At 34.9% G+C, this 11,573-nt stretch overlaps 1 protein-coding gene across 4 annotated transcripts; it reads left to right on the top strand.

The window, feature by feature from the left end:
• The first annotated feature begins 271 nt into the window (after positions 1-271).
• LOC143257113 (cytochrome c oxidase assembly factor 1 homolog) lies at positions 272-6,291 on the top strand. Of its 4 annotated transcripts, XR_013031692.1 has the most exons (3): positions 272-743; positions 5,546-5,711; positions 6,046-6,291. XR_013031692.1 is itself a non-coding variant. In XM_076515351.1 (2 exons), the coding sequence occupies exons 1-2, from the start codon at positions 288-290 to the stop codon at positions 6,156-6,158; spliced, it is 510 nt and encodes a 169-aa protein (XP_076371466.1). In that variant the 5' UTR covers positions 272-287; the 3' UTR covers positions 6,159-6,291. The 4 variants fall into 4 exon arrangements, 3 of the variants coding, with proteins under 3 accessions (XP_076371466.1, XP_076371467.1, XP_076371468.1); XM_076515351.1 differs by lacking the exon at positions 5,546-5,711 and having other exon boundaries at positions 272-684; XM_076515352.1 differs by lacking the exon at positions 5,546-5,711.
• Positions 6,292-11,573: the final 5,282 nt, after the last annotated feature.

Raw genomic sequence — 11,573 nt, 5'->3', positions numbered from 1 at the left:
TCGGGTTCGAATTCCCGTCGCACCAAACATACTCGTCCTTTCAGTCGTGGGGCGTTATAATGTAACGATCAATCCCACTATTCGTTGGTAAAAGAGTAGCCCAAGAGTTGGCGGTGGGTGGTGATGACTAGCTGCCTTCCCTCTAGTTTTACACTGCTAAATTAGGGACGGCTAGCACAGATAGCCCTCGAGTAGCTTTGCGCGAAATTCTAAAACAAACAAACTAAAGTTGCTTATTCGCTAAAGCGCTTTCTAACCACGAGATGACGCGATCATTAATATCAAATATGGTGGTCAGCAATTCTCGCTTACTTGGTATTGCAGCTTTTACAGGTGTAGCATGTGTTTCTGGTAGTTTATATTGCCAGTATAAGATCCAGGAAGGATTGAAAAAGGGAGACTACTACAAAAAATCATTAGATATTCTCAAACAACACAATGGTGCAATGCAACTTTTGGGACCGCCCATTAAGCAAGGGAACCTGGACCTTGGAGATACTGTGAATAACATGGTAGACGGTTATCGAGCGAACTTAGCTATTCCTGTCCAGGGACAGAAGCAAAAAGGAAAATTATTCTTGTGGGCAGAGCGAGAAAAGCCTGGAGATTCGTGGAATGTCCAGAAATTAGAATTATCACTCGAAAACTCAGAGTTTGATGGTCGAAGACTTTTAGTATATAAAAGTAAAAATAATGATCAAAATTAAGTTGTAAGAGATTTATTTTCCAGTTATTGACTTATGGTAGGTTATGGTGTTAGAATTACGAGTTTTGTCCTTACATACGCCTTTCACGCAGAACATTAAAACAATGGCGTTAAGCCTAACATAATGTTATTACTAATTAATAGTAGTAATAGTACAAGTAATATATTTATCTTGAAAATTTAATGTTGATTATTGGATATAGCATTTAAATGGTTACAGCACAAGTGATAGTTTTATTTTTCTGCCCTCAGTGTAATTTACAGAGTTGCTTTAATGACTAAGCCTTAAGTGATGTATCGCTTGACAAGAAAGTGACTTGGGGAATACTGTTTGGTATTTGTGTATGGTGGTAGAAGAAACAAAAATGAAGGACTAATAATTTCATGTCCATTAATAAGGTGTTGAAGATCAGTGTATAAAATGCTGTTTCAAATATGATTTTGAATCAATATTTATGTTCATTTTTTCATTGTTGGTGATTAGTTTTGTTTTAATGATTTAAAAAAATATATTTGTACAATAAAAATGCTAGAGCAGCATTGGGTGAACTGCATTATCATAAGTTTGGTACTACTAATAGTAGGAATGGGATGGATACACAGTATATACAATACAAACTATTTACACCTTCAACAACCAAACATTAAATCTTCAAAAGTATTTAAGAGACACAGTTTAAGAGACAAACTATATACAAAATTGTAAGCCATAGAACCACTTGAGAAAGGCAGCACAGCAGATACAAAATTTCACAAAAACAAATTTTTCAATCACACTGACTGATTTTGTTAAATACAGTAGATCCTGGTATTTAAGACCACCCCTTCTGCTGAGCAATAGTGGTCTTAAACAGCAGGTGGTCTGTTATTGCAGGAGCCCATTTTTTGCATGTTTTTTTTATTTGTACATATTTTGAAGTTAACAAAGAAAACTTTGTTTCTTCTTATATATTTTTTTTCTTAGCAAAAAAAAAAAACAAAACAAACTAACAGCAATATGTTCAAAAACAATTTTACAATACATGTAGACTCTATTAACTATATTTACAGTTTGAAAAAGTCCTGAATGCACAACTGTTTTTTTCTGGTCTGCTGAGCCAACACGGTCACTGACTTCTGTCCACTCTGAACAATATTCAAAAGTTCTGGTTGTTCTGGGCCACTTCGCAATTTCGAAGATACTCCAGGCATCTAGCCATCTCCTTGTTGCCTGGAACAAAGTCTTCTCCAGTTTCCTGGTCTTGTTGCTCCTCCTCTGGCTCCTGGTGCTCACCAGCAGCTGCTTCATCGAGCTCCTTCTGCCAGTTGTCTCCAAACTGGACGGTGCTGACTACATCACTGTTGCAGTCGGTGAAATCCTCCCAGGATGTACCACCCAGGACACGCTCAAAGTCTGGATCTGCTGTGGGTAGCTCCAGTTGTGGTATGTCCTCTGTGGCTGGAGCAAAAGCTACAAAACCACACTTCAGAAAACAGTTGATCATTGTCTCAGCAGTAACACAATCCCATGCTTGTTTACACCAGTACACCATGTCCAGAATGTTCACAGATCGCGCAATGTCTGTTGCAAGGTCTGTTTCATTCATTTGGAACAGCACATGCCTCACAAGCCGCTTCCTGTAATGTGCCTTGAAAGCACAGATGATTCCTGCGTCGCATGGCTGTAGCTTTGATGTCGTGTTCGGAGGCAGGAAATGCAGCTTGACATTTGACAGGGTGATGGCGGGGTGAGCAAGGCAGTTGTCCACAAACATAAGGATTTTTGTCTTCTGCAGCTTCATTTTATTGTTGATAGTTGTGAGCCAATCCCTGAAGATAGTGCTGGTCATCCACGCCTTCTTATTGTGTTTATATATTACGGGAATCGATGATGTTGACAGGCTGCCAAAACAGTGGGGCTTGGCAGATTTCCCAATCACTAATGGGGTCAGCTTCTCGCCGGAGGCACTGCACGCGAGTAAAATGGTGAGCCAATCCTTGGAATTTTTGCCTCCACTGCAAGTGTCCCCCTTCTTGACAAGTGAACGGGTGGGTAGGGCTCTATAGAACAGCCCCGTCTCATCTGCGTTGAAGATATCCTTCAACTCGTAGCCCTCGGTAATAGCTGCCAGGCTCTTGTTCCAGTCATCGACTGCTGCAGGATTCACGTCTGCTGCTTCTCCATTCAACACTTTCATGGACAGATTGTTGCATTTTTGGAAAGCCTCTAGCCAGCCTGTAATATAGAAAACAAAACACACGTTAAAATTTGCGAAAGTAACTTAAACTTATTCAAGTCAAGTAAAACAAAAGTGAATGCATATTAAAACATTTTGGGTTATCAAGCTGGAAATTTATAGGCCTAAATAATTACCATTGGAGGCAGTGAAGTCATCCAGATTAATTTCTGTGGCTTTCATCAGTGCATATTCCTTCAAGGCTACGCCAGTAACAGGGTGGTTTTGCGCGTCGCGGCACAAAACCAGTCCCACACTCTTCGTTCAGCTCCGTGTAGACTGTTTTCCGTGCTTTCTGATATTTTTGCCCAGTGTTAGCACCATTTTGCCACAGTGACATTATTTTTTCTTTGTCATTTACTATGCTCTGTATTTGTCTTTCCAACGTTCATGGATTCTGCAATTTTTCTGCAGCTTTTGCCACCTTCAAACAACTTTACAACTTTCACTAGTGAAAGCACTTTGCGTTTTCGACAATCAGCCATGACTTCAGGATGAAGATAAAGACGTTTTGAATATGTGTAGAGCAAAAGAATCAAATTGAAACTGATTTTTAATAAATATATGCCTCCTATTTATACTTTAACCGAACTGATCATTTTTGGTATGATTTGGTCTACTAATCTACTAATTGGATGCGACATGTTTGTTCAGCAATTATCAATGAAAAGCTGGCGTGTGGTGTGGTTTTGTTTGTTTAGCAATATTTTACATCAGTACATTGGACAAAACTGTCAATTATCAGACGTGAGGTATTATGAAATGACCGTTAAGACCAGCATTTAAGCGACCAAACAACCGGTTTTTGATCACACACGGGCGGTCTCTGGTCGCATCCAGTGGTGGTCGGTCACTACGGGGAAAATAACATTGAAAGCCGTCCGTTGGCAGAAATATGGTCGGAAACACCGGGTGGTCGGCGACAGCAGGGGTCGTCCAAACCAGGATCTACTGTACCTCTAGCTGTATAACAAACAGGCTTTCTATAGTTATAATTGCAATAAATAGAACAACACTACAGGGACCATCTGCTTGTGTTTGCATAAAGTAGTTAATTAAAATCCTGAATTTATCAACTCTTCATATATGAAAATAATCACAACTCACTGTATCACCAAAATAACATTGCATACTATAGAGTGTGTACCATTACTTGTTCAGTACACATGCAAACTCATACACTATTATTTACAAGTACCATAATATTATGTTGCACACCCACACTATGATATACACACAGTATATCAACACGAATGAGTGAAAGATTGTCACCTTGTATGCAAAATGTGCACAAACAAGTAGAAAAAGTTTTTAAAAAACTTGAAAGTGTGAGAACAGGTGCACGAAAAAGTGAGGAAACAAGGTAGGAATGGAAATGGTGTGATAAAACTCCCTCTGTACAACATAACAAGGGGGTATGTTCAATATGTTGGCCATGCTGACTTTTTTTCTTCTGTGTTCATGATGTTACACAATTTACTAGTACATACAAGTGTCATTGATTCTTCTACTTTTGTACAGACAATAATGAATATGTGACATCAGCACCTAGAAACATCTTAGGATTTCTTATCTTTGTACTTTAATTAAGCTATATAACTAATGTACAAAATCTTGTTGCTTTCTCATGCAATTGCAAGAGGAACAAATTGTAAAGAAAATGAGTTAAGAGTCCACATTAATATCTGATTCTTCTAGTGTCATATAAACAGACTTTTACAGTACATCTGTTACTTCCTATAATTCAATTTGCACAAACCTCTGGCCATTGTATGATAAGCATAATTAAGTTTGATAAGTTTAGTCTATTTGGATTATAGTATACAGTATGTTGGGCATCCTTGTTAGATTGTGCACAGGAAGTTTTATTATATCATGCCCATTCCTACCTTGTTTCCTCATTTTTCAGTGCAAGGCTGTTACAGTAGACAGTTCATTATAGTTTAAAAAAAACCTTAAGAATGGTACAGAGAAGTGTTAAAACAGATGTAGAAGGTATTTCTTTTTTTGGGGGGAGGGGGATTAATGAAAATGCAAAAGAGAAAACCATTGGGTTTATTCTTTATTTAATCAACTGTTTTTATTTTATTCTGAATATTTAGATTAATTGAGAATTGTTTTTTAAGTTTGGTTTTTGTGGACCTAAATTTTGGTTAAACAGTAAAGATGAATTCTTGGACTTTATTTATAATAGTATATTATTTTAACAAAATTACATGATCTGCTGGAAAGATCACTGTTAAAATGATTCCCCCAATAAAAGACCAGCTGTTATCATACAGACTTCTGGAGTGTTAGTCAAAAGGAAGTACCATGAAAGCCTACAGTTATTAACATTATATCTTACTTATGTTAACATCTGGTGTGGCTTATGTCTCTTAAGTTTTGTGTTAATTTATTCATATTTGTAAACCTATGGACAGAAATGTGTATGTATATGTAAAGACTAGACACTTTGAAAGGGAAGGTAGATATAAGAGACAAATAGTTAAGGGTTACCTTTTTAATGTAGTCATGGCTAATCATATTAAAATAAGCCATGATATCAATGTAAACTTGTTTTATATGGATACTGTTAAAAGTAGCTTGCTTAAATTATGTATGAATATGGTGTTCCTTTCAGGTTATTGAATTACCTCATAGAGTCGTGCTACTTACGTTCAGTACAGGGCAGGGTGTGGACTAGTGATAAATATGCCCAGCTGTTGACTGGAAGGTTTAGGTTGTGATATGTTGTTTAACATTCTCTCCTCAATCTCAGCTGTGAGAGGAAATTGTGCCTTCTGATGGTTAGTCCTTCTGACTGGTTGTCATCCCCTATTAAATCAGTATATTATAAATCACAGATGATAATGCTTGATCCTTAAAAATTCCTGACCTGAGCATTCAGCCCATCTGTTGAAGAGGTTACTCTCAAATTAAAATTATCAGTACTTGTTCAACAGAAGTGTAATTTGTATCAAGATCTGACAGTTATATTTAAGAACTGTATAACTTTCACTTTTAATACAATGTTGTGTCAAATATAGTTGTTTTAATGCAGGTAGTTTATTTTAGAAATAGTGTGTGCTCATGCAAGATATTTCTCTGGTCATTGGTATCATTGTCTTGTCTTTATGCAAGGTGATCACAGGCCCACTGAGATGACCATTATCCATCAAATCAACATTAAGTGCAGCCAACCATGTTTAAAGACTTCTTGCCAAGAACAGGATGGAGATTTGAAGAGTAATTAAAGCCAGTTCAATTTTACTTTTTATTCTGCATAGTTACCAACCAGTTTTACTGTTTTGTATTTTTATGATGGCAGTTGCAGTAAAACAAACTTTGTGAAATCATTAAAATTACAATCATTGTAAGCTAAATAATGAATTCAGGTTTTTTGTGGATTGCTTTATTACACCATTGTCACTTTAAAAAAGTGTGATATTATGCAGGTACTGATGGAAAAAACTATAGTTTCTGGATAAATGACAAAACTATGATTTCATGTTAGTAGGTAACATTATTTTCTACTTTATTTAATTTTGGGAGCAGTGCTTTTGCAGTTCAGTTGGTTAAGTACCATGTTTATTTATCAAATGAAGTCAAAATCAAACTAAAATAAAAGCAAATACTTAAAATAGAATATTCTAATCTTTTGCCTTTCAAAGTATTTATAAAACATTGAATTAAAAGAAATAAATTCCAAACAGGGAGAGACCAGATTCAGTCAGTAAAATTAATTGCACAACATTTAACCTCAGTGGATCAGTTTTTTCATCCTGCTTAGGTTTAGAACAAAATAATATATTGGGTTGAGGAATAATTCGTGAGCGTTTTTTCAAGTTAAAAAAATATATTCATAAATGAAATGCTTTCGCAAAATATTTCATGTAATTTGGTAGATAATTTTTTGCTCTAATAGATGGTGTGTTTGATTTTCATATGTCTTTAATTTTTGCTTTCATTTTCAGCTCATTAAATGGAATGTCAAGTGGACAAAATCGAGCATTTTCGACACCATCTGCTTTTCCCATTTAATTTCTTGCAATTTCGTTTAAAACAATGCATACTATATACCTAGGTATTACATGAAATAAAGTATCATAATAAATGTTTTGGGTCTAATGTGTTCATGCATTGAAGTATTATATAGTCTTGCATGTAATGCTTGAATGAAATTATTTAAAAATGCTCACGAATTATTCCTCAACCTAATACATAAGAGTGTGTATGCAAGTGTATTATATAACACACTGATTTAATAAGAAGCAATAGAACTTGAGGTAGTTTTGGTATTTGATTTGATCAACTTGTATATAGTGTGTAACACGATTAAAAAAATAAAATGAAATCTCCACTACTAACTACTGAAATATGATTATAGTTGTATCCCTACTAGTAAACATTCAAACAACTTTGAAGTAAAATATCTGTAGTGATATTGCCCCAGAGTGTTGTGGATATTCTGTGTGTCTGATAGAATAAGTAACATGATGGATAAACAAGGCAGCATATCACCAAAAGTACAAAAATGGATATGGCTCGAACCCAAATTGCTCTGAATCTCTCTATTTTTCACTCTCCAAGCTGTGGATATGGCAATTGTCCTATGTTGCCATTTAATGTGTCAAAGTAAATATAGATCTTAAATATTTAGATATTTTTATATAACCAACCTACACTTTTATATCATTGAAAATGATGTTAAAGGACCATATAAGCTCTACTTAAATAGGTCATGTTGCTATTGGAACAGATGTGGGACACATGCTACATAACTTTATGCATGAAAGTTTGGTACAAATTACGCGATATCATCACCACCATTAAAATATTTTCTTGTTAAAACCTGGCACTGGGAGAGTTGTTTATCATTAAATGATAACACTTTACAATATGTATGATATACTAAAAAATGGAACAGAACTGTATTTGTATGTTAATCCATTATGTAATTTATGTGTTTCCTATAGAGTTGACTTAAGATGTTGAATCCAGCTTAGTGAATTACATTAACATCAAACACAGAAGGTATTTCAAGCACTTGACTACTGTGTTGTTACATTATTTTACAAATTTTATTATTGAAAAAAGAGTGTAGATCCTTAACAGGTTATTTGTTTAATTGGTTTTTGAGTTCTTTTTTTCCTGACATTTCATCAGAACAATGTTTGCAGCACATTTTTAATATTTAAAAGTTCTGGGACATGATGAGAACTATAAACACATCTCATTTTTTATTTTGTAACTCTGAGGACCCTGATCATTGGAAAGGTTAAAGAATGAGAAGTCTCCTGGACCAGATAATATTTATTCAAGGATTTTGAAGGAGATAAAAGATTGGATATATGAGCCATTTACAACTATTTTTTGTAAATCCTTGATACCAGAGAATTGGAGGTTAGCTAATGTTACTCCCGTATTCAAGGGAAGTGATAAAATTGTCCCAGTAACTATAGACCAATTAATCTTACATCAGTTATAGGAAATGTTTTGAAAAGTCTGTTAAAAGATGCTTTACAAAGTCATTTAAGAAATTTTATTAGATTGTCAACATGTTTTCACTAAGGAATAAAACTCTTGCTTTGCAAATCTTATGACATTTTTTAAAAAGTTATTTTCAGAATTGATTTGAAAAGATGCTAAATAAAAGTTTGGCAACAAAATTGTCTCTTTAGGTATGGGGGATAAGTTAGCTAAATGTATAGAAGAGTGGCTGAATTTTCAAAAGAAAGCAAAGGGTTGTTACAAATGGAGTTCAGTAAGACTTGATTAATCTTAAAGTGGTCTACCTCAAGGCTCAGTCTTAGGACAATTGCTCTTTTTGATTTACATCATTGACATAGAGGAAGGAAGAGTAAATAAATTACTTAAAGTTGCAGATGATATTAAGGTGTTGATGGCTGTGAAGAGGATGTTGTTGATTTACAAAAGGATTTAGATCATTTAATGAGCTGGACAGATAAATGACAAATGAGTTTTAAGTATAATAAATGCAAGATAAAGCATGCAGCTTATCATAATTTAAATTATAGGTAGAATTTGGGTGGAAAGAACCTTAACAGTGTCATGAAAGAAAGGGATCTTGGTGTAATAGTTGATCAGTCTCTTAAGTCATCCAAGTAGTGTACTGTTGCTAGTAATAGTTCTAGTGATTGGCTGTATCTACAGAAATATGGAATACAATTCAAAAGATGGTAAAATTTCGTTGTGTAGGTAACTGGTTAGGCTACATTTGGAATATTGTTCAGTCTTTGGTTCCTTACCTTAGAAAGAACATTGAATTGTTGGAAAAGGTTCAGAGAAGGGCTACTAGAGTGGTGCCTGGGATGAAAGGGTTGTCATATAAGAAGAGGTTGAAATCTATCAAAATGTTTTATCTTGAGAAAAGAGCTAGGAGATCTGATTGAGGTATTTAAGATTGTAAAAGGAATTAGTAGTGTTGGTGCATGATCTGTTTTCAAGCTTAACAGCAAGAGTTGTAAAAGTAGAGGACACACGTTGGAAATTGATGTTTAGGATACTAACACATTATCTTAGTGTCGGGAGTTCGAATCCCCATCACATCAAACGTGCTTGCCCTTTCAGATATGGGGGATTTATAATGTTACAGTCAATCCAACTATTTGTAGGTAAAAGAACAGCTTAAGAGTTTGCAGTGGGTAGTGATGACTAGCTGCCTTCTCTCTTGTCTTACACTGCTTAATTAGGGATGGCTAATGTAGATATCCCTCGTATAGCTTTGTGTGAAACTCCAAAACAAGTAAACAAACCATTAGGGGGAATTAAACCCCAGATGTTACCATTGTAAGATAATAAACTTTCTGTTGATCCACCGGGGATTTTTTAAGTTGAAAGTTTATGAAACAATTTTCAAGTGATGCATACGATCGAACTTTCACTGTTGAAAGGCCCTTTTATATTTCAGCAAATTTATAACGGTCAAAAACATATTTGTACAAGTTATCACAAAGATCATATTGCTGTTCATACAATTACAACTGTGGCTGGTATTTATCCAAGACATGAAACCTTATATTTCAGACCTTGTTGTATCATTTTATATCAATCTCAACTGTCTGTACACTGACATTTTTGCTGTAATAGAAGTATTTCTAAATCACCCTCTGATGTGTTTTACCTGCTCTATAATTTAATGAGAATAAATTTATGTAACTTTCTTCTTCTATGGCCTGATGGTGAGGGCACTCAACTCGCAATCTATGGATTCGAATCTCTGTTACCCAACGTGCTTGCACTTTCAGCCATGAGAGCTTTATAATGCAACGGTTAATCTCACTATTCTTTGGCAAATAAGTGTCCCAATAATTAATGACGGTTCCCTTCCAACTTATGGATTTTGACAACCCTAGAGTAGGTTTGTGTGAAATTAAAGAACAAACAAACACAAACCTTTTTTTTTTTTTCTCCAAAGTATTGCGTATGAGTGTCTAGGATGTAATAGAATACGAAAGTTTATAATTGCATAGAGAAGATTAATTTAAATGAATAATAATAATGTTAGTGTCTTTAAGTAAAGAGCAGTTGATACTGTTTTTAGGAAACGCTTAAAGGATGCTGGTGCTAAGAGACAGCTTGAGGTAAAGAATTTTGTTGTTCGGAAAGAATAAATTTGTATTTATGTTTAAATGAAGAAAACATAGTTTTTATATTTCTCTATTTTAATTATATATTTTTCATATAATGCTATTAATAAAACTTCATGGCCTAATGTTTAAGCCTAACTGACACAATTGTTATATTAAGAAATTTCATCCTTTTCAAATCAACAATTCACTACATAAAGTGGCAAGAGTTTTATATTAGTTTGCTAGAAACAGCAAAGCTGTGAGAAAAATCATGTTGCTATGGTAAATGAAGTACCGTTTTAAAAAAAAGTAGTACACTTTTGGTAAGTGGCTTGTTACCGAGTTCAAGTTTATATTAAAAAATGTTGGTTAGTTTGTATAACGCTGAAAAAAAACTAGAACGAAAAATACAAAAGCATTTTCTAGTTTGGTTTATTATTGAAAACAATAAATGTTAGAAAAATTATTCGTGGTATTCAAACGTTAAAATAATTTTAATTATTCGTCTCATTACGTTTTATATGCTTGACGTTAACAACTTATGTATACACACACACATATATACATACATACCCTAATAAATGCCTATAACATGACTCGACCCTCTTTTCAACTTGAGTAATGATTTTATAATTACATTTCTCGACGTGCTCCGGGGTATTTCCGTCTTAACTGTTCACTTGTAGTTACTTGTAACATGTTAAAACGTAATATAAAATGAATAGATTTGTTTTTGTTTGTTTTTTGGAATTTCGCACAAAGCTACTCGAGGGCTATCTGTGCTAGCCGTCCCTAATTTAGCAGTGTAAGACTAGAGGGAAGGCAGCTAGTCATCACCACCCACCGCCAACTCTTGGGCTACTCTTTTACCAACGAATACTGGGATTGACCGTCACATATACGCCCCCACGGCTGAGAGGGCGAGCATGTTTAGCGCGACTCGGGCGCGAACCCGCGACCCTCGGATTACGAGTCGCACGCCTTACGCGCTTGGCCATGCCAGGCCAAAATGAATAGAAAGTTTATTAAAAGTTGGTAATGTATTGGAGTCCTTATTTTAACTGGTAACTTGAAGTT

The sequence above is a fragment of the Tachypleus tridentatus genome, chromosome 7, assembly GCF_004210375.1.
Source record: "Tachypleus tridentatus isolate NWPU-2018 chromosome 7, ASM421037v1, whole genome shotgun sequence".
Lineage (NCBI taxonomy): Eukaryota > Metazoa > Arthropoda > Merostomata > Xiphosura > Limulidae > Tachypleus > Tachypleus tridentatus.
Note: the sequence above shows the minus strand (reverse complement) of the source record. Positions and strands in the feature narration are given on the sequence as shown.

What these genes read in the sequence shown, in the direction of transcription:
- LOC143257113 (XM_076515351.1), top strand. Translation starts at nt 288, where the DNA reads ATGGTGGTCAGCAATTCTCGCTTACTTGGTATTGCAGCTTTTACAGGT. An exon ending in AAGACTTTTAGTATATAAAA is followed by an intron (nt 685 to 6,045) that starts GTAAAAATAATG and finishes TCTTTATGCAAG; the next exon opens with GTGATCACAGGCCCACTGAG.